Genomic DNA, 24138 nt, shown 5'->3' with positions numbered 1-24138 from the left:
AACTAAGTTCGCAAGTTTTGTTGTTTTCGTTAGTTGCTGCACCAAAGTAACCCATCGCAGGGAGGTCAAACTTCCCCTTAGGTTGGGGTAAATCTGACATCCCCATGTAAATCCTGTGCTTGCATAAATAAAAATTATGTCACTCTAAGACATGATAGAGAATACTTTTATGCACAGAAATACCATGCAAAACAAAAACTCTCGTTAATAGTTTTCATATACCACAGTGGAACACAGGTTTTCTGCTTACCATGGCGTAATTCCAACATGGTAGAGTGAAGGGACCAGCTCCAACGGTACAGCAAAGATGGATTCTTTAACTTCGTCAATTTCATATTTTTGGTGCCAGTGATATGAAAAGTTGGCTAGGCTCAGGCAGCAACGATATTTTTTGCAAACATGATTTTCGTCAGAAAAATCAAGCACCCTTCCGATATACGAGCCTTATTGATCATATTTGCTATCGTACGCTATAACATAGTATTCATTTAGCTGTGTTTTTAGCTTCGTTTCCTCTTTTTCTTCATTCTCACTGCCAACGGTGTAACAGATCTGGTCAGTTTTGGAACCCAGTGAGACGTCAGAGTCTTCCCTGGAAAGATCAATTTTTCTTTTTCAGTTTTGGCTTGAGTATATTCTCCTTTACTTCCTCATTTTTATTCTTGAGCTTTTCTTTTTTTTTCTCTCTCTCTTTTTGAGCCCTCTAAAAGCCTCTACAGATGTGATTATTTCAGCTTTCGAATTTTCTCTACCTACCGGATGTCCCAGGTGCTGAGGCATCAAGAGAAGGGCAGGGTGCTAGAGTTCAAGAGAAGCTCTTCAAATGACGTCTCATGTGCATGAATCTTTTTTTGACTCTTTTTTATCAAAATTGTAATCGGATTAGTTGCAGTATCACTATAGTTTTCGCTCTTGTTGAAAATTCCAAGTCTCTGATATCTTTGTCACAACATATCGTTTTAACTTGGTTGGATCAAACTCCGCCTTGTCAATTATGTTACAATTGATACGTGCTGGAATAGCCGAATCATAAATTCCTGTCGTTTAAAATGATTTTTTAGTCAATGAAGGGGTAAAGTAAGTCTCCCAGATCTGACAGAAAATTTTTACGAGTTCTTTTTTTGGTAAAATGTCACCTGGGTGTGCTCGTTGCCAGTTCACAAGCTTGTCCTCATAGGAAGATTTCAGCCCTTAAAAAATAACCCTGTCAAGGGGCTGCAGAACACCGAATGCATTGACTGGCAACTTGAGGACAGGAACATTCTCTTCTAAAGCGAGTTTCACAAGTGCCAAGATTAAGTGGGAGCCATGGCTGTCAAGAATAAGAAGTGCTTTATCTTTCATCTGAGACAGGATAACATCTTTAAACCAGTTATAGAAGAGTTCTGCTGTCTTCCATCCTTTCTTAGTAGCTGAAAAATGCATCTAAATGGTCTTTAACGGATAGCCGTGACATCTAAGTGTTTTTCTCCGAAAGGTTACCAGCAGTGGCAGTTTCTCATCTGATACACCTAATACAAGCGGTAACAGGTGTGTTATCACGCCGAGTGCCACCAGTTCCCCGTTTTACTGGTGATCATTTTGCACCAACATTTTTAAGGCTATCAGAATTGCAGCAAAACTAAGTTTCGTCCAAGTTGTACCAACATTCTGAAATGCCTAAGATGTCAAGCTCTTCTGCGCTTTTTGTAGCAGCTTACAAAATCCTAGAATGATGAAAGGGTCTGCTTATTGCACAGCCCTCCGGATTTTCAAGTCGCTCAGGTTCTTTAAGTGAGATTTTGTTAGACCCAAACCTCCAGTCTTCACCTGGCCGATTCTTTTTGAAATGAGTACTGATTTTGTTCCCACTGATATATTTCTTCCCTTCGTCTATGAACTGTTGTTTGGTAGGCCCCATGCCCAACATTTCCATCACCTTCAGCAAATTTGCCATGCTCTGTTCAACATATTTGGGTAGTTCCAGTTTTTCCGAGAGTAACAGCAGGGCAGGGCAATCTCTTTGCTTCTTTGTCTGGTCAACCAATAGGTTGTAAATTATGTATGGTACGTACTACTGACATTGTAAATAGTTGACAAATACAATGAAATCTAGGCTTTGCCAAAACCTAGCCACTTGCATACATAGGGTAAGCCCGACCCCACGTGTCGGAATTTACCTGTATGGGGTAAGTCCAACATGCCGGATTTACCCCAAATTGGGGTAAGTAAGTCCAACACCCCTTGTATCTCCTGAGTGGTTTGAGAATAAAACACTAATAAATAAGAGCAATTACTTAAAATATCCGACTAACTTATCAGCTATTTAAAATCATTTTATCATCTCTCTATTTTTCTGCGCTAGCAAAAAAATAGAGTGCTATGCAAAAATAAAATGTGCTAGCCACCTTTTGATCTAAAAAATGCCCTCCCCGGAATTTCGGAATTGCTTCATTACAAAAGGAATTTTAAATGGTGGAGATATTGAACACTATTATCAAGTACCCAGGCTAAAGGAAGAAGATGGCATACAGAATCAAAGACATCTGTTATCACTAAGCCAAATAAGATGGGGGTGTTGGAGTTACCCCTGTGTTGGATTTACCCAAGTTCTAACTACTTCCTGAGCTTCAATCAGTTCATTAGAATCATATGTTTCCTCATCTTTATTACTGGAAAAAGCGTCTAGTGTTTCTTGAATTTTGTTCAGTTATCCTTCAAATAAATAAAAACTTCCAGCTAAATATACTCAGTCTGTCAGATTTAGCACCTTCTTTACCCGTATAACTTGTAATAATAGAAACCTATAATTAAAAAATAAGTAAAAACATAACCAATTTCAAAGCAACATACGTCGTTTATTCCCAGAAGCTAAAAACAAGTACAAAAATAATTAATTAAAATTTTAACCACAACAATTACGCAATAACAACACAAATAAAAAAGTTAAAATTCTCAGTTTCTCACCCAGTGACGTCAATTCACGAAATTTTTGAGGGGGTGAATACATTTCTTTAAATTTTCGGGGGGGGACTACTTGTTTTTTAATTTTCCCAATAAAAATACCAAAAAAGAGTTTTCAATGAGAATGTACCATAAAAGGTATTTTTCGAAAATCAGAGGGGGAAAAAATCTAGAAGGTTCACGCCCCCTCCAATTTACACAACTGTTTGCGCCATAGACCAGTTTTTATCACTCTCAAAGTATGTTCCAAAAGACCATTAACTAGGTAGAGCCTGTCTAGATTTTCAGCTTAAACTTCGATACTTTGACAATATAAGAATCAAATGAGAGATAAAAAAAGAATACAGAACACTAAAATTCAATCTCTAAGATTACTAAGTAAGGTTTAGGAAAAGATAGGTTATAATCCGTTTTGATAACAGACCATAATATTCATCAAGCCTCAGTTTTTTATTTGTTTTTTAAGGAATACAGAAATTTTTTCAATTTGCAAAAAATTTTAAGCAAGATGATACTTATTCGAAATATGTCAGCTAATCATGCTTAATGTCACAGCAGAAAAAATTCACAATTTTCCTGAAATTCCTTTTTGTCCAACCATCCTGAGGGCTAAACAAAAAAAAGGTTGTCCCCAAACAAGGTGGAAAAAGGTCATAAGGGAGAGCTTAATAGAAACTAGAACTTTTTGGGATCATATGAAGAGGAGGGTTTGATGGGATTGGGATGGAGGGGGAGCATGCGTAGCTGTGTTTACCTCAGGTGGCTTGGTGCTGCAGTGGGTTGTTAGTAGTAGTTTTACTTCAATTAATGAATATAGTCAGGTTTTTATATGGAATAGATATTCAAACATCACAAACGAAATTGCATTTCTAGTACTTTTGTATGTAACTTAAAGTTGCAATTTTTTTTTCTTTTTTGGCAACATTTTGACTTTCTTTATTAGATAAATGACATAACTGTAAGAGCCTTCAACTGTAAATATCAATAGTTGTTGGAAAGTAGATTCTATTTTTCTTGGAATTTTTCTCTCTGTGTCCCAAATGTCTATTTTCTTAGATTTCTCTTTGTGTCTACTCTATTGACTGGCCTTCAACTGGCAATTTTCCAATTTTTCTTAAAGTTTTTACCTTTTGTAACACTTAGACCATTGTTATACATAACTAGTCTATTTACAAATTTAAACCACTGTAACAGCCATATTTAAAATACGAGAATACAGACTCAAAATACGATCTTCAGTCTCGTGTCCCTTCCACTTTTCTGAAATAAGGTTTCTGACGCATTTTTCAACATCATCTTTACATTCTGACACAATGGTTAAGTAGATGGCACTAGTTTTAAAGGGTGCATTTTCGTTATCAGCAAAAGCATGTAAATGCATGGCATTTAAACCATGTACCAAATCTATATCATATATTAGAACACTGTGCTTCTCCATACACTCATTGACATCATCAAAAAACATATTTCCTTCACTAATATTACTGTACTCAATTCCATTCAGAGGGGTGCACGGCTCATTTTCAAATGCTTTACTGAATGCTGAATGAAGTTTGAATGCAAAATCTTCTGTTTTGTTTTTACTTTCACCAGTTAAAATAAGCACATGTGGGGCTAAAGAAACATTACTGATTGCATCTAAACCAGTTGAAATCTTCGCCCAATTTCCATATTCTTGATTTCTGTGATTTTTATGAATATCTTTCAACTCTGCTTTAAATGTTTTAACAGCTCTTTCATAGCTGAACTTTTCTACAACTGGGGTATCTTCTGACTTCATAAAACTATGCATCATAACTGATAAGAGCAGAATAAGCACTAAGACAATCCAGTTGATTTTGTTTTTATATGGTTTGGGTTCTTCAATATTAATCTTAAAGCCATAAGTAGGGATGTTGCTGTCCTTTCCTGCTTTATCGTTCTCTGAACTCTTTGTTCTACTGATGCTCACATCAGATGGCCCTGATTTCACTTGCAAGCTTTCGAATTTACTAGCTATACTTCTTATAGTATACTTAAACCCATACACTAGCTTATTCCCTTCATCAAATTCAGTATTTTTAAAAGTGTTCGTCTTCTTGACAGTTATTTTTGATGATTGTCTTGAATATACTGGCTCGTCAAGATTCTCAGCTGAATGGTGAGATTTGTCCGCTTCATCTATATTCAAGCATTCTTTAAAAGACAGATTTTGGTCTATATTAACGCTGTTAGACGCTTGGGGGGCTGTTTCATCTTCATCTTTAAGTTCTGGGTACACACACTTGGCAGACATGGATGGAGATTTATCAGCATCTTGTGGTTCTCTCAGGTTTCCCTTGGATCCTACAGTCCTTAATGGAGGTCTACAATCTGATTCATATGAATACATTCTTCTCTTACTCCAATTTACTTGTATTTGATCACCTAAAATCAATAATTTAATATAATGTGTTTAATAATATAATTTAATAATAAAAATAATTTCCATTGAGACAAATAAAAATATTACATTCTATATTAATATTAACTAGGATGCTTTCAATTACCAATACGAACGCACATTTTCTTCTGATATTGGCTAGAACCATATAATTCTTTTTTTGTAAAGCAGCAAAAGGGTTCTTTCTAACAAAGCAGCAAAAGGGTTCTTTCTAACAAAGCAGCAAAAGGGTTCTTTCTAACAAAGCAGCAAAACTCCCAATATATTGATCAGAGAATCTTTATTGGTCAAAACTTTCAATATTGTAAAGAAAAGAATTTTTTGGCATTATTTTTCTTCATAAAACTTGCAGCCTACTTGATGGCTGTAGGGTGGTAACTAGGAGTTTAGTTTGACAATTTTGTGTTTCTCTATACACTCTCTATAAGCCCATTTTAAAAGTTCTGCCTCTTAGGCTTTATGCCAAATTCAAAGCTGCCATGTGAGACTTCAACTGATTATTTACTTAATTATTGAAGCTGAAGAGTAAGAGAATGACTTTCAATATCTATTTAAATGTATTAACTAAGGTAAATAAAAACCACCCTAATCTGCTGACTCTTCTTGGTGAACCATCTGTTGAAAGAAAAGACCCATTTGTGGCGCCCTCTAAAAGATGGACAAGAACTGAAGGCTGGTTAACTGGATTAATCATATTAGATAATTACCTGACGTGATTACAGTTCCACATAAGCCAGTTGTCATCTCATTAGCACCTTGACATAGTCCCTTTTTTATCAGGGTTCTTTCCCTTCTTAAGAGAATCTATAAAATTGTTTACATCAGAGCAAAATCGTTTCTTTTCTTACATGGTATTGACATTTCTTCTTTTCCTTTTCTTCCTTTCTTCTGCACAGCAGATTGCAGTAACATTAGCAGGATTTCAATAAAGCAGAAACTGCACCACTGGCTTGGATGTTGTTTGCATTTCCATCTAATGAGTTTGTTGATCAAATTCAATCTAGGTTACCCTCTCCCCTTTCGCTTTATCACAGATCCACCACCACTGAGTAGCATCAAATGAAGCAATATCTTGAAAACCAATTATTTGATTATTATTCAAGGGCTCTATGCTGAATCTTTAAAAAGACTTCTTTGTAGCCAAATCTAAAAAGACATCTGAGCCACTTCATCAAAGTTTTATTGACTTAGGTCTTATACTTTTATTTAAGAAACCAAACAAAAATTATCCAGATGATGGTTGTTTACACTTTGTGAAAATTGTAACATTTTATAGGATATTAGGGCTATACAACAGACAATTTTTGATTATACTGTGGGTCATTTCCTATTCTCTGTCTGGCTTACAGTTTGAGTTTGTTATTATATATATTAAAGAAATATGGTGAAAAAAATGATGATTGACTCTAGATCTATGATTCCCAGCATGGGACACATGCTCACCTGTGGAGCGTGGGAATATTTTGGTGGGTCATGGACAGGACATGAACTCTTCAGCCGACTATACCAAAGACTGGGTCTTCGGGTAGTTCTCCCATGAAAAATCAACCATTTCGGTTTCATCAACATTCATCTAAGAAGCAGCCATGTAAAATTCTTAGACATTCGTGATATCTTTAGTTATGAGAAAACTCACGTTTTGCATCAAGATGTTCAGGTACTAATATCTTCCTTCATTGAATCTTCACTTGCAATGCTGGGAAAGCAACCTGACACTGCCAAACTGCAGTATTCGGATTTTGGTTTTTATTACTGCATTAAACTCAGGAAGTCTTTTTCTTGACACTTGCCTTTTAATGGATTTTTCAATCCATTTTAAGTTTTACTGTTTAGTACCCCCCATCCCCCTCCTGATGCTTGCATATAGTCTAAGGTCATAAGCAAAAGTTTTTTTTTATTTGGTTAAGAATTAATTTGGTCAATAGCCTAGAGCAGTAACTGCTGATGCAGAGCGCAGTTAAAGTTTGCAGAACGCGGTTGGAGTACTTTTCTTCAGATTTGTCTTTTATGCACGTTTGGTATGAGATACTACTACTACTACTACTAATAACTCACTGCAGCACCAAGCCGCCTGAGGCCAACACAGCTACGCATGCTCCTCCTCCAACCTAATCTATTTAAAGCCTACCTCTATACACCCTCCCAGGAAGTTCCCATTTCCTTTAAATCTTTATTTATGACATCTTCCCAACCCAGAGAAGGACGACCTGCTTTCCGTGTAGCCCCAGACGGTTGGCCAAAAAGGACAATCTTCGGTAATCTGTCATCCTTCGTCCGTAGAACGTGGCCTAGCCATCTGGTATGAGATAAGTAATCTTAAAAGGCTATTTTACACCGCAAAACAATGAACATTCTAGAATTAGCAATAATAAGTGTCTTTTCCCTTGCACTTCTCTTCTTCCATACTTTTCCTTAACATCAGGCATCAGGACATCAGGAGGGGGGAATCTTGGTATGAGGAAGGAGCTGTCCCATTCTCACAGCACAACTAAGGCCATTGTTTAAATACTAATTTTTTTTCAACCGACTACATAAAATAATAACAAAGATTATTTTGGTCAGAATTAATTCAGTGGATGGCCTAGAGCAGTAGCTACTGGTGCAAAGCACGGTTAAAATTTACAACTACTACTAAAGGAGTATTTTTCTTCAGATTTGTCTTTTACATATGTTTGCTATGAGATAACAAATCTTAAAAGGCTGTTTTACACTGCAAAACAACAAACATTTTAAATTAGCAATAATAAGCATCTTTTTCTTTTGAATTTATCTTCTTCCATACTTTTGTATAACATCAGGACATCAGGATGGGGGGAGAAGAAATCTTGGTATGGGGGAGGGGGAGTCCCATTCTCACAACACAACTAAGGCTGCTGCTTAAATATTAATTTGTTTTCAACTGACTGCATAATTTAATAGCATAAATTGTTTTTTTTTGTCAAAATGTTTCAAATAATTAGTGGGCTATGCATTTCCGACAAGTTTAACGAGATGTTGTATAAGCATAATTATGCATTTTTTGGAAAAGGGGAAGGAAAAGGAGGAAAAAAGCTACAAAGAGAAAAGAAGATATGGCGGTGTTTGTGTGAATAACAAGTTGTTTTTCTCCTTTATTAGAGAAACCGTTTTTTTTTTTTTAGAAAAGTGCTATATTAGTACTGTTTTCTTAAAAGTACTACTTCAAAAGAAAAGTGCTGCTTTAAAAAAAAGTGTTACGCTTGACAATTGAAACAGGAGGTTTTTTTTACAAAATCAGTAGTTTTCTGTTTTTACACACACAAAAAAACAGAGACAAAAAGAGGTCTCTGGTTTTTGTTGACCTGTTCCATTTTTATTTTGTTTCATTCGAGCCCTATTTATTTTTTTTTCTATTTCTTCGAAAAAAAAAACCGAACAGAACAGAACAGTAACCTTGCTTAGTCAGAAGAGCTAATGTTTTCTTGGCCAATCAGCATGCATGACATTCAGTATTGCTTCTGTGCTTAATTCCATTTAGTCTTGTATAATACTCAGTTGTTCTGTATTTGTTTATATTAAGATGTAACATATGTGTGAAACTAAATTGACTTGCTATATTACAATTTAGTTTATATCAATTGAACTCAGCAATTATGGAAATTGGTATTATCTTACATTTATATCATAAATGCTAAAACTGAACTGTTTCTTTAATATTTCATAAATGTTCTTATTTCTTATTCAGAAACACTTGTCTTGAAAGGCTTACTTCTATAATTAGCCTAATTACAATTTTACTTATTTTAGTCACAATCCCTATGGATAAGATGAGTAGTATAAATAAATAAAAGTTTGTCAGTATTTGGAGGAACATCTAAAATTTGGATTCATACCCCCCATGCATGATGAATGGTCACCTTTCTGCCTCTTATGCCAACAATGCTGCAATGTTGGGACCCAGCTAAATACCCACCCCTGCTTGCTGCCTGTGGTTATTGCATAGTGCTTATTTATTGCTTGCTTTTGCTTATTGTTTTTTTTATAGGTGCTTGGGTTTCCAATTAAACATTAAATAGAAGAATTGTTCATGGTGTCAGAACAATGGACCCATCTACACCCTCTCCATTCATCGACTGGAACCAGCCTAACTTGAAAGATACCTGGACAAGGTTCTCATGTAAAGTTAATGTTCAGTGGCCCCTTGAATGGAAAATCTAATGCAGTGAAGTGCTCCTACCTCTTCATATGGGTAGGAGAGAAGGGCAGAGACATTTTTAGTACCTTTGTTGTTCCGGACGCCAGTGAAAACAATCCAACTGAGTACCTAAGACTGTTCAAAAAGCATGTTGAGCCCTCTTCCAATCCCATCTTCGAACGCTTCAAGTTCCACAAGCGGAACCGGAAAGAGTTTGAAACCATTGAACAGTACATTACTGATCTCAAGCTAGTTGCACAGAGTTGCAGCTACAGCCAGCAAGATGAGATGGTGAGAGATCAACTCATTTTCGGACTGAAGAATGATAGGCTCAGAGAAAGACTTCTTGCTGAAGGTGGGAGCCTAACTTTGGACAGAGCTGTCCTGATATGCAGAACATTCCAGGAAACCCAAGCACAACTAAAAACCATGCATGATGAAGCAAAGCAGACTATCAAACAGGAAGTTGATGTAGTTGGTAGGAGAGTAACTGATAGCAGAGCAAACAAAGATTGCTATTTCTGTGTTGGCCCATACAGAAATGAACACAGATGCCCTGCAAAAGGAAAAAAATGTTCGAAATGTGGTAGATTAAACCACTTCGCCCGTGCATATAGGAGCAAATCAGTCCATAATATCCAGCATGATCGCCTGATGGTTGTTGAAGACTGTGCGACAACCTCAGAATTTTTCATAGAGTCCATAGACAGTGCTGCTGAGAGCAGCACGATTGCTACCATCAGACTAGTTGAAAAAAACACTCGCGTGAACTTCAAAATCGACACTGGCGCCGAAGTCAACGTGCTACCGTCACAAATCTATAGCATGCTAAACCCACAGCCATCTATGCTTAACACCTCTGATATACTTACCTCCTATTTTGATGGCAAACTCAAAGTACTAGGAACATGCAACCTGAAACTCCAAAGAAAAGACAACCAAGATCCAGAGGTCCACAAATTCTACATCGTCAGTACCGCTAAACAACCTCTCTTGTGCAAGAACTCAAGCGTCTCACTAGGCCTGATCAAATTTTTGAATGAGGTTACCAAGAAGCCAGATCAAACCGTCGACAGAATCCTTTCTGAGTGCGGGGACGTCTTCCAAGGGATTGGAAAACTAGAAGTTAAATGCCACATTTACTTGAAGGAGAATTGTCAGCCTACAGTACAGCCACCAAAAAGGATCCCTATATCCATGCAGGATCGATTCAAAGCAGAGCTTAGCCGTCTCGAAACCCTTGGCGTTATCGAGAAAGTATCAGAACCGACGGAATGGGTTAATTCAATAGTCATTGTTGAGAAGTCCGACGGAAGTCTCCCTTTGTGCCTGGACCCTAGAAACCTGAACAAATGCATCAAGAGACAGCACCACCCAATACCAACATTCGACGATGTTGCCATAAAATGCGCCAATTACAAGAAATTCTTTAAGCTTGATGCACGCCATGGCTATTGGAGCATGGAACTCGACGATGAGTCAGCTAATCTAACTGCCTTTAACACAGCATTTGGAAGGTTTCGCTTCTGGCGATATCCCTTTGGTCTGAATTGCGCCCAGGACGACTTCCAAAGAAAGATGGAAGAAATATTTGCTGAGTTTATCGAGACGGCAGGTCTGGGCCTCCTTATCGACGACATTGTTGTCCATGGAGCAACAGACAAGGAGCACGACAGCAACCTGGAGAAACTTCACAAGTCGCGCGTGAAAAAGGTGTTCGTTTCAACAGAGAAAAATGCCTCTTTGGCAAGACAGAAATTCTATACTTTGGGCACATATTGACCTCGGAAGGTATCAAACCAGACCCAAATAAAATTCTTGCCATTCGCCAAATGCCCAGCCTAGGGGACCTGAAGAGTTACAATCGCTGCTGGGTATGGTCAACTACCTTGGCAAAATATCCTGAATCTGTCAACATTGAACCACCCACTCAGAACTCTTTTAAAAGAGCACAGAACTGACGGCAGTTTCCAGTGGACCTCAGAGCACGACAAAGCGTTCGCCAATGTCAAGAACAGCATTTGCGAAAATCTAAAATACTTCAACCCGACTTCTGAGGATGTCGTACTGAAAGTTGACGCGTCGCAGCATGGCCTTGGAGCTACATTAACGTGCGACGGTGGAATCTGTGCCTTTGCATCAAGATCGCTTTCATCAGCCGAGCAAAAATACTCACAGATTGAAAAAGAAGCACTGGCCATTGCCTTCGCATGCAAGCATTTCCACCAATGTGTGCATGGACGGCCAGTCAAGGTTCTCTCCGATCACAAACCACTCGAATCCATCCTATCTCGAGGCATTTCAGTTGCGCCTCCACGACTGCAACTTCTGATGCTACAGATCCAGCCGTACAACTTGTCAGTTGAACACGTGCCCGGAACAAGCATCCCTGTGGCCGATGCTCTTTCACGCCTCCCACTCCCTGAGACAGACGCAGAATTCGAACGAGAGACAGAAGTCTTTGTCCACACTCTATTCAAGAACGTACCAATGAGTGACAGTCGACTGTTGTGCATTAAATCATCAATCGAATCCGACCCCGAACAATCCTCTCTAACCAGCACCATCATCACTGGATGGCCAGAAACCAGGTCCAGCTGTTCTGAGAAAATTCAGAAATACTGGAACACCCGTCACGAGCTATCGATAGCCAACGGTATTGTTCTAAAAGGAGACAAAATCGTCATCCCGGCGACAATGCGCAGAGAGATCCTGCAACAACTACACCACTCACACACGGGAATGGAGAAAACGAAACAAAGGGCCAGATCAATCGTCTACTGGCCAGGTATCAACAGAAACATCGAAGAAATGATCAGCCAATGTATCACTTGTGGCCGCCTACAAATGCAACCTCGGAAGCACCCTCTGATCAACACGGAGCTACCTGAATACCCCTGGGAACGTATCAGAGCTGACATTTTCTCGTTCAGGGGGGAGGAACATCTGATCATAGTCGATTACTATAGCCGCTATTTTGAAGTGGACAAACTCCCCAGCATGACCTCCAAAGCAGTCATCCAAAAGATGAAGCCACATTTCACACGTTTCAGCATTCCCAGAATGTTAATGACCGACAATGGCCCACAGTTTTCTTCAGCCAAGTTCAGTACATTTGCAAAAGAGTGGGGAATCAAACACATCACTTCCAGCCCCCACCATCCGCAATCTAACGGTTTAGCAGAAAAAACTGTGCAAACAGCGAAACGGATTATTGAAAAATCCTACCAAAGTGGAACTGAGCCATACCTTGCATTCCTTGAATACCAGAGCACACCAGTTGATAACCTGGCATCCCCTGCTCAACTACTTATGAGCAGACAGTTGAGGTCCATGCTGCCAGCTCATCCCAAGCTGTACAAACCGAAACTTGTCCCATCAGTACAGTTTAAGGAAGCTAGATACTACCATCAAAACTTGCAAAAAAAGTATTTCGATTGTGGAACAGAAGATACGTGCAGCCTACAACCTCGGCAAACTGTCTGGATCAAGGTGATTCCAGGAAAAGAATGGGAACCAGGAAGAGTCCTGTCAGCAGCTGATGCCCCCAGATCATACCACGCCGAAACAGAAGCTGGGGACATATACCGTAGAAATGCAAAAGATACTGTCCCATGCTCTGAGCCTGTTTCGGGAAACCACCAAAGGATGGATCTACCCGATAGTCGCGAGCCAGCGGGATCGAAGTCACCTACAACTCTCCCGCCTCAGGGGAATGTACAAAGCTCACCAGCTTCGAGATCTACAAACCCTGGCGTTGGTAAAAAGCTCTCCAAAGCTAGCAGCCCATCAGCTACTGAATCCGAACTCCTGCCGAGTGCCCGCCATGTGCCCCAGACACTTGGAACCGAACGCCCTGCTGAATCTCCTCGCGATCGCAAGGCCCCTCATAAGTTCCGCGACTACGAGCTCAACTTGTGAAGAAGGGAGATGCAATGTTGGGACCCAGCTAAATACCCACCCCTGCTTGCTGCCTGTGGTTATTGCATAGTGCTTATTTATTGCTTGCTTTTGCTTATTGCTTTTTTTATAGGTGCTTGGGTTTCCAATTAAACATTAAATAGAAGAATTGTTCAAATGCTTTTCCAACAAATCGATAAAACTAAGCTGTTTTGAGATGCATTTTAAAGTGAAACATATTGCATATTGCAAATATATTTACATTCTGATTTAAATTACTTTGTCTTTAGAAGAGAAGTTTACAAAAAGATCAAAAATAAAGTCCCTGTCTTACACACAAACGGTTAGCCTCAATTGTACTCTTGAAGCTTACTCTGCACTGGGGTAAGGTGGCTCTCAAAGGGGAATAGATTAAAAAGATTCATGGATTTGTGTGATGCATCCTAGTGACTTTTTAAGTGACAAGTCTGAAATGACACACCTAAAAATTCCTGATGGTAAAGCTTTTGTGATTTATTTAACAGATGTTTTTGAAGAATTAAATCTGCTGAAAAAAACAACTTCAAGGATAAAAAAAAACTCTTGTAGATGCAAAGACAAATATATTTGGCTTTCTTACATTAATTGAAGCATGTAAAAAAAATAATTCTCAAGAAAACTTTGACAAATATAATTGGCTAAAAAAATGTGAGGTCACTGGTGCTACTATACTTGTCACTGTGATCATTTGAGTATCATGGCCTCTTCTTTTAAAGAGTAATTTTCTGATTAAAAAATTGATTTCCATCATGAATGACGCAGCCAATGCTAATGGATATATCTAATATTTCACTTAAGTATCAAGAAGAACTCTTAAAAATACAAAATAACAAGTCCATTAAAACTTTGGTCAATATAAAGGAGTGATGGCATGGCTTTATGATGAGACAGAAACTAAATACCCACATTCAACCAAACCTGTAAAAAAAATTGTTGTTACCTTTCCCATCCTCCTATTTGGCTGAATGTGGTTTTAGTATTGTTAATGATTTGTTATCAAAGAAAAAGCATGGCCCCAAATTGGTTGATAACCAACAAACACACTTAGAAATGATAGGGACAATTTTCTCAAGACACCAAGGAATTAAAGTTAGTGAATATTTCGGCCCTATGGCCAAGGTCTGTCTTCAGCACAACACCAACAATATATATATATATATATATATATATATATATATATATATATATATATATATATCTTATATTAAAATGCAAACTTTAAAGCAAAAAACATTTTTGAAAACTTTTGAAACAGCCCTAGTATCCTTACTCCAAGAAAATTGTATATATAAATATAATATATATATATATATATATATATATATATATATATATATATATATATATATATATATATATATATATATATATATATATATATATATATATATATATATATATATATATATATATATATATATATATATATATATATATATATATATATATATATATATATATATATATATATATATGTTGTTGGTGTTGTGCTGAAGACAACCCTTGGACATAGGGCAAAAATATTCAGTGACTTGAATTCAACTGTCCTGAAAAAAAAAACTGTTCCTTTCTAAGTGTGTTTTCTTGTTATGGAAAGGCAGTGTGGTCTTCATTGCTATTTATATTTGGTTGGGAGCCACTGTTCAAGACAATCAAATTAAGTGTCTTGCTGTAGCACAATAACAAACAGAAATTTTAGGATGACCTGAGTCTCTATGAGACTGCACAAATACCACAAGATTCTGATTTATAAGGCCATGGACCTGGAAAATAGGTGGTATTTTTTGGAGACTTGATTAATTTGTTAGCTAAAAGATAAATATATTATATATGATTATATATATATATATATATACATATATATATATATATATATATATATATATATATATATATATATATATATATATATATATATATATATATATATATATATATATATATGATTTTCAACCCAAAGCTCTTTCTAAATATAATAATTACTACTATCACAATTTAATCTCCCTCTCCCCCCTTAATGCCTGAAAACTGGCCAAGACTGAACAGAAAATTTGCTGGTTTTATGATTTGTAGTCTTTTGTGCTATTTCTCATTAGAAGTTGGTTTACAGGTAATATTTTGCTGTAGCAGAGACACCAGATAGCAAAAAAAAAATGTAGGTTCCCTTTTACCCATTACAAATTTCCAAATACAAAAGTAAATGTTGTCACAAATCTGTCCTAGCCAACACCCCTTTTTACTGCCAAACAAAGTGTGTGTATGGGAATTTTACAGCCTGACTTTATTTTATTAAATCTACAACCCACAGAATTCATATAGAGAATTATGGTGAGAATACATCTTACACAACATGCAGAAACTGATTCTGACACTTAACAAATAATTATTTTGGACTTAAGAATACAGGGGGGAAATGATCCACATTTCCCATAGTCATTTTAACACAGTAAGCACCCAATCTCCCAGGTTCTGACAAGTGTGTTTGTGGACTTTCAAAACTGTACCAAACATCCCAATATTAGAACCCACAGTCCCACAAAATTCTGGTCTTTTCAGTCCTGGATGTGGCATTTTTTTCCCCACTGAGGAGAGGAAAGGAAAATTATAGTCAAAATTCATATTATTGAAAATCTTAGCTTTCATTCGATCTGAAACCTGGAATCCATTGAAAACTACAAATAATTCAAAAAAAAAAGAAACAAAAGGTATGTTTATTTACACCGAATGTAAATATACATGTCTGTTTATGGCCCTTAATAAAAGAGAAATGGCTAAATTTATAGTCCAAATCAGTATTTATATGAAAAAAAGGTTTTATTCTATCCAAATATTGACACTCCATTGAGAACTACCAAAGATCCCAATATTAGAACCCACAGTCCCACAAAATTTTGGTCTTTTCAGTCATGGATTGTGGCATTTTTTTCCACTGGGGAGAGGAAAGGCATTGAAAACTACAAATAATTCAAGGAAAAAGAAACAAAAGGTAAGTCTTTTTACATCACATGCAAATATACATGTCTGTTTATGGCCCTTAATAAAAGAGAAATGGCTAAATTTATAATCCAAATCAGTATTTATATGAAAAGCAAAGGTTTTATTCTATCCAAATATTGACACTCCATTGAGAGTGTCATCCACTACCAAAGATACCAATATTAGAACCCACAGTCCCACAAAATTTTGGTCTTTTCAGTCCTGGATTGTGGCATTTTTTTCCACTAGGGAGAGGAAAGGCATTGAAAACTACAAATAATTCAAGAAAAAAAAAACAAAAGGTATGTCTGTTTACATCACATGTAAATATACATGTCTCTCTGTGGCCCTCAATAAAAGAGAAATGGTTAAATTTATAGACCAAATCAGTATAGGTTATATATGAAAAGCAAAGGTTTTATTCTATCTAAATCTTCACACTCTATATAAAAGAAAAAAAATCAAGAAAAAAAAAAAGTCTATTTACACCAATTACAAGTAACTTCAATGAAAACACTGAAGAGACAGTTGCTTCAATATTCTCATTGAAGTAACTTGCAATTGTGTATACAAATACTTCTGCAGTGCTCAGTCAGGGGTGTCATTTCTTTTCTTTTGGGGGGTGGGGGACAGTAGTCCCTCAATAATTTGGAGAAAAAACTATTATATAGCCCATGCCCCTTGACAATTTGGATATGGACCCCTCTTGCTCCCCCCCAATAAAAATGCTGGAGCTACTCCCATGTGCTCAGTCACAGTATTATTAACTTTATATATACATAATGATTGGTTTCTTATATCTTAGTTTTAGATTATATTTATATTTAGTTTTTATAGATTATTTCGAGCTTATCTTTGTCCAAAATTTAGCGTTGAAGATGGCTTGTTTTAATTAAGCAAAATATCTTCTTCTTTAACAGTATTCTTTAGCAACATATTCAATCTTTCCTAACTCCAAATCCTTCATATTTGTAGCATCTACTGAGCTGATTTAAATGATTGAAAACATAAATAATGTTAGCCATATAGTGATTTTCTCTGCAATAATTTTTGTTTTGGGCCTACTATTGTCCTAACATTTGATAAACAAAAAGTATAACATCAGGTAAAATATTTGTGATTGAAAGTGCTGAAGCCTTAAAATTAGAAATCTGACCAGAAGTTTCAAAATAAAATTATTTTGTTTTAGTTTCCTTCTACTGGCTGCAGTCCCATTTATTTTCTTCATCTTGAAACTTTTGTTTTCTCTCTTTTTTGTCATGGCTGGCCAATTCAGCTTTAGATCCCTCTTTTGTTATTTGAACCAGTTTGAAATGCAGGCTAGGCGATGGATGCTCTAGAAGTGTTTTAAAGTAAGATCAAGTTGAACATAAGTACACAATAAAAGATTATAACACAAGTGAATTTATTTTCTGAAAGTAAATAATTTGATCAATTTTTTGCCATACTGGCAAAGTTTTTTTCAAATGCATGTCATACCTTTCATCCAATTTTAAACTAACCTCTTCATAAAAAATTGTCACCTGCTCTGGTAACCAAGAGTTATCTGCTGTTTTTACATTGTTGTTGTCATTATAACAGTTGCAACTGGGGTGGCAACCAGTTGAAATTGATACAAAAAAATGGGTTTCACATATCACACCCATATCAAGGTAACCAAGCATGGAATGGAAACACACACACTCCCCTGTAAAGTTACAGGTCAAAATCATGGTATCAGTGTTTTGGAATAGGCATGGTGTTTTGTTGGTCAACTTCATGCACCAAGGAGCCACTATCAATGCTGAAGTATACTGCTAAGCCCTTGGAAAGCTCTGCAGAGCAATCCAAAAAAACTTGGCTGACAAAGGGAATTGTACTTCCTCATGACAATACAAGACCTCACACTGCAGGTCAGACCTGAGATGTTGGACAGTTTTGGCTGGAAAATTTTAGACAGGGGCATAATTTGCTATGGGACAGGGGGGCAACTACCCTCTCCAGGCCTCATTTTGCCCCCCTCTCCAGTTGAAATGTAGTTTTTGAAATGTTTTGCTTATTTTAAGTATGTTTGCACCCAGCTTTGCTTGCTATAGTGCTTTGCTTGCTTATGCTTATTGTTACTTTTGCTTATAGGTGTTTGGGTCTCCAATAAACTATTGAAATAGAAAAGAGAGGAAACGTTACATGGTGTCAGAAGTGGGATCATGGACAGCACACCACACCCAACGATAGACTGGTCTTCACCAAACCTGAAGGCAGCATGGAAGAGGTTCAAGCAGCATTGCGAACTCATGTTCTCTGGACCACTGAGTGGAAAGATGGAAGCTGTCAAATGTTTGTACCTGCTCATTTTGGGTCGGCGAGAAAGGTCGCGATATATTTAACACTTGGAATCTGACAGCTGAAGAAAACAATAAAATCCGAGTGTATATGGACAAGTTAAATGAGCACATTCAACCAAGTGCGAATCCAATTTTTGGAAGATTTATATTCCACAAAAGGAATCAAAATGAAGGTGAAACCGTGGAGGGATACACCACAGAACTAAAGTTAGTAGCACTTGATTGCGAGTTCGGTGACACTGCAGATGACATGATTCATGACAGACTAGTGTTCAGAGTAAAGAATGACCGGATAAGAGAAAAGCTCTTGAGTGAAGGGGGGACATTGACATTAGCACGAGCCATCCAGATCAGTAGAGCTATCGAAACAGTTCAGGAGACCCAGGCACAAATGAACCTAGCAGGGAAGCCACCATGCATGAAACAAGAAATAGAAGCAGTGAGGAGAGTAAAGAGTAAAACACCACTGTGCTATTCGTGTGGTGGTTTATACTCACGTGAGCACAGGTGCCCAGCAAAGGCAAAGACATGCACGAAATGCCATAAGCCTAACCATTTTGCAAATGTAGGAGCAAGAACTTACATAAAGTAGAGACTGCAGAAGATGATGAAGGAGAAGAATTCCGCATTGAAGCTATTGACAGTTTGTCTGCAGAAGCTCCAGAGAAACCCTTCATAGCAATAAGGCTTACCCAGTACAACACTGACATTAAGTTCAAGATCGATACGGGAGCAGAGGTGAATGTGTTGCCTACCGCAGATTTTCTCAATCTCAAGGGGGCCTCTCTGCGACTGACCAAGACTAAGGACATTGTGACAAGCTATAGTGGAGGACAGTTGAAGGTTGTTGGAACCATTAATCTAATGCTACAGTATAAAAAGCAGCGTCCTCAGAATCATGTTTTCTATAATGTAGAAACAGATAAAGGACCTATCCTAAGCAGACAAACAAGCAAGAAACTGAACTTTATAAAGTTCCTTATGAGTATCTCTCATAAGGATATGAGTATCTCAGATATTGAGAAAATGATCAACGCCTGTGATACTTGCTGCAAATTCCAAAACAGGCAACAAAAAGATCACCTAATTAACATGGAAATACCTTCATACCCTTTCCAGCATGTTGGAGCGGATCTGTTCACATTTAGATGTCAAGAATACCTTATCACTGCAGACTACTACAGCCAATGGTTTGAGATGGATAAGTTGACTTCAACCACCTCATTCCAGGTAATCAGCAAACTCAAGGTGCATTTTGCATGTAATGGTGTCCCAGAAAAGATGACAACCGATAATGGACCACAGTTTTCATCACAAGAATTCAAAACATTTATATCAAGCTGGAACATTGAAAATGTAACATCAAGTCCATGATACCCTCAGGCAAATGGCCTCAGCAAGAAGGGTGTCTAAACAGCCAAGCGCATCATGGCAAAGGCATTGGATAGCAGGACAGACCCATACATGATGTTGCTAGAATTCCAGAACACCCCAGTCGACAGAGCATACTCACCAGCTCAACTTTTGATGAGCAGACAGCTGCACTCAGTATTACCAGTTCTACCACAAGCCCTACACCCCAAACTGGTAGAAAGCTCAACATTTATGGAATCCAGAAGGAAAGCTCAGCTGAAGCAGAAAACTGCATACAATCAAGGATCAAGGACAGCAACAAAGCTCAACCCAAACCAGAAAGTATGGGTCAAACTTTCTGAGGACTCAAAATGGGAAAAAGCAATCATTGAGAAGAAATACAATAAAGCCCCTCAATCCTACAACCTCTCCCTTGAAAGCAGAGGCACCTTCAGACAAAACAGGAGGGATATAAGACCTTGGTATGAATTCGCCTCACCCACAACTTACAATGGGCAACAAATAGGCACTGCTGACACCATACCACCCATGGGGCAATCACTTCACGCGTCTACGCCAGATAAACAAACCTCAACCAAGTTTGTTGCAGAAGGTGACAGGAGCAGCGCACCTCTGCAAGCTCAAGCTCCTACTCAACCCACCCCAACCACAAGGGTTGTACTCCCAAACCCCTTGCCAACTCTGACTGGCAACCAGTCAGACCAACCAGGCAGTAGTCCTGTAACTATAACAAATCAGCAAGTAGAACAGGACACCACCACAACGGGCAGCAGCACACAGCCCCTTGCCAGCACATCACAGACTTGGACCACCACCTTGGGTTGCATTGTGAAGCCAGTCATCTGGCTGAACCTCAGCATTGATTGTCCAAATCAGTATGGCAAGCGTTTGAAGTCAAAACGAAAATAAATCATGAAAAGAAAGAAGATGAAATGTTTTGCTTATTTTAATTCTGTTTGCACCCAGCTTTGCTTGCTATAATGCTTTGCTTGCTTATGCTTATTGTTACTTTTGCTTATAGGTGTTTGGCTCTCCAATAAACTATTGAAATATAAAAGAGAGGAAACGTTACAGTTTTTGCAGAAAAACCTGTCAAAACTAAGATAAGCCTGCATAATTCAAGCATCCAGAGAAACATGTCAGTTTTCTTTAGTATATCTTTGCCCTTATGATACTATATGGCTCATTTTTCCTTTTCCACTATATTTGGGAAAATTGGCTCCAACTTTGCCCTCCTCCAGGATTTTGACAAAATTACACAACTGGTTTTAGACCACCTCCACCCCCCCTACAGTCCTGATCTTGCATCAAACAATTACCATATGTTTCTCTACCTCAAGCAACACCTCAGTGGCAACCAGTACAATGATGACAATAACATAAAAACCATAGTGAATCCTTTGTTATTAGAGCAGGTGGCAAGTCTTTATTTATTCATTAATACCAAATTAATAAATAAATAAAGACTTTATTAAGAGATCACTTTAAATTCAGTTGAGGGGTATGATAAAGGTATGAGCAAACTTGGCAGCTATGCTTTTAAATAGAGTAAAGTAGACTTGTGTGATTTCCAAAAATAGATTTACCTTTTAGAAACAATCATTTGTTGTGTACTTATCTTTGAATAGACCTTACTTTGTATCTTGGCCATATTCTTTGTAAGCCAGAGGATTAACTCTTGTGTACAGTTTATGAGTGGTACCCTGAAGGAAGGCACAGAAGTGACTGACCCAGAGACACATTATAACAACAGTATGACCAGGATCTCAGTAGAGGGGGATGTCCTCTACTGGGAGTAGAGGACATCAGGACTGCAGCTCAGCTTTGCAATGTCTGGTCAGAATTTGTAGATGCCCTATGGGCAATTCCTGGCTATGGAGGTCTAACTTCTATGATAAGGTTCAAACAGCCAATTATGCTAGTTTTCCATTAAATAAATTTGAAGAAAAAAGTCAAAGAGACTTATTGGAAAATCCATTATTTAAGCCTATAGCCTATACAATTTGTGTATATTTGACCAGCATCAGAGTTGGAGATAAAGTAAAATTATGCACTTTTAGGAATGATACAAGTATGTAATATGAGATTTTACAGAAGTATTTTTCTGAATTTTATAATGTTTCCTTCTGGAAGGGTTGACTACTAAATTAGGCTAGGGCCTAGTGCCCAAAGCTTTGCTGATTTCTTAGGTTTGCATTATTTTTTGTACTTAGTTCTTACCAACCGGCAGCTCACGAAACCAAATAAAGTTAATTTCCTGAGAAAATTCAGTAACCTTTCGCATTTTTCATATAGATAGTTAGAGCCTATTTGACCCATAAGAGAGAGGGGGTGGAATTGTGAAACAAATTAGGGTACCTGAAAAAGAACTGAATATTCTGGGTATCTGAAAAAACTGATGATTCATTCAATAGCTGAAGAAAGATAGACTAATACCTGATTTTTGTCACTATTCTCAATTCTTTAATTAACTTTCTGAAATAGGCCTATTTATAATTTATTTAGCTTTTTAGCGGCATCTAAAAACAAGTAGAGAATAGAGGCCGCAATAATCGTGTTTTATACAAGTGCAAATAGTATAGAGGCCCCAAAAAGCGCATGATACAGATGTCTTCATGCCCTAGCTTACAATGTTAAAAAAAGGGTTGGATACCCGGGTGCCTTTAAGCTATTTATGATGACATTCATGCAAGCTAAAAAACTTACGACTTAGCGTGACATTCAAAACAGAGAAAGCTTTGCTGCTAAGTGTTCATTTCTACAGATATTCGTTAAAAGAACCTGTTTAGAGTCTGGGGCAAACCCAAGGAGTTATTTTTAAGGCATGCCCCACATCTTCGAAAGTCTCACAAATTACAGAGGTGAAAATTGCAAATTACAAATTGAGAGTATGCCAAGTTTCAACAAGGTCTTGATATACCAATGGGCCAAGGCCTAGGGGAGCACAATGCCAGTGGGTGCAATAAATTATCACTAAGTGATTTTTTTCTTAACAAAAAACTGGACTGATGTGAACTTATCGTCAAAGTGCCAGGTCACTCCACCGTCGCGCTACCTATTCACAGGAAAGTGATTTTAAAACACAATAAGAATTCCGTGTCCACTTATGAACTATCAAAAATCTCTTATAAGAATGACAGCTTGGAGATTGATATCAACTCTCTCTTTCAGTACTTTCAGCTTATCATTTATGATACGTTCAGTACTTCCACTATTTCTAAAATTTTGGGGATTTCCACGGAAAACTTACAAAAATAGAGCCGCAAAAACGCTTGGGCCTAATAGTTTCCAAGTTTTAAATCTGGCTCTGCTTTAAACGGTGCCCCCTCCCCTATCAAATAACAATTACTTATGCAGCCCTGGTATTGACTGCAGCGTTCGTTTAGTCCCGTTTAAGATAATAAATACTTGTATAACACCCACTTTTTTCAGTCAAAGCACCTCATTTTTTCTTTTTCTGAAAGACATCATTTTCATCGGAATGATTTTCAATTTAGCTACCATTTACTAAATTCAAATTCTCTCTGCTAACGTTAAAAAACAATAGGACACTTAAAACATCAATTCATATTTTCGCCAAATCTCGTATTGTCGTATTTTTCTCGTATTTTCGCGAAATTTTTTTCTTAGAAAAAAACAACAAAATCTGTTTATAAGAAATACCCTCGTACAAAATAGCTAAATACCAACTATAGGTTGCTAATATGGCCATATCCATGAGGGAGACTACCCTGTTCGAACCCCAGAAGCTTTTTATGACTCTTACAAATTTCGCAATATTTTGCGGTCAGATTTCACCATCAACTCAAACTCATGGTACCAGCAAGGGCTGGGGTATAATGAAGCAGCCTCTATTTGGAACATACATTAAAGAACTTAAAACAGAAAATGAGAAATAATCTCGACCAAAACTTGATAAAAACAAAGCTTATGGTAGTACTTACCGATTCCCCCAAAAAGTTTTCTGGCCACATTTATGCAAGGAGTAATACTACTTTTAATGGAAT

General features: G+C 37.4%; 1 protein-coding gene across 4 annotated transcripts; it reads right to left on the bottom strand.

Annotated features, from left to right (window-relative positions):
• Nucleotides 1-2816: 2816 nt before the first annotated feature.
• LOC136037310 (uncharacterized) lies at nucleotides 2817-22648 on the bottom strand. Of its 4 annotated transcripts, none has more exons than XM_065719974.1 (2): nucleotides 22568-22648; nucleotides 2817-5349 (listed from the first exon to the last, which is right to left on the bottom strand). In XM_065719974.1, exon 2 carries the CDS (start codon nucleotides 5312-5314, stop codon nucleotides 4121-4123), a length of 1194 nt encoding a protein of 397 aa, XP_065576046.1. In that variant the 5' UTR covers nucleotides 5315-5349; nucleotides 22568-22648; the 3' UTR covers nucleotides 2817-4120. The 4 variants fall into 4 exon arrangements, with proteins under 4 accessions (XP_065576046.1, XP_065576044.1, XP_065576042.1 ...); XM_065719972.1 differs by having other exon boundaries at nucleotides 22490-22609; XM_065719970.1 differs by lacking the exon at nucleotides 22568-22648 and adding an exon at nucleotides 6214-6458.
• Between the last annotated feature and the right edge of the window lie 1490 nt (nucleotides 22649-24138).

This window comes from Artemia franciscana, chromosome 16 (assembly GCF_032884065.1).
Source record: "Artemia franciscana chromosome 16, ASM3288406v1, whole genome shotgun sequence".
Classification (NCBI taxonomy): domain Eukaryota; kingdom Metazoa; phylum Arthropoda; class Branchiopoda; order Anostraca; family Artemiidae; genus Artemia; species Artemia franciscana.
Note: the sequence above shows the minus strand (reverse complement) of the source record. Positions and strands in the feature narration are given on the sequence as shown.

Coding starts and splice junctions, on each gene's coding strand:
- LOC136037310 (XM_065719970.1), bottom strand. CDS start 6,277: ATGTTACTGCAATCTGCTGTGCAGAAGAAAGGAAGAAAAGGAAAAGAA. Junction 5,350..6,213: donor AGAAGAAATGTCAATACCAT/GTAAGAAAAGAA, acceptor TATTGATTTTAG/GTGATCAAATACAAGTAAAT.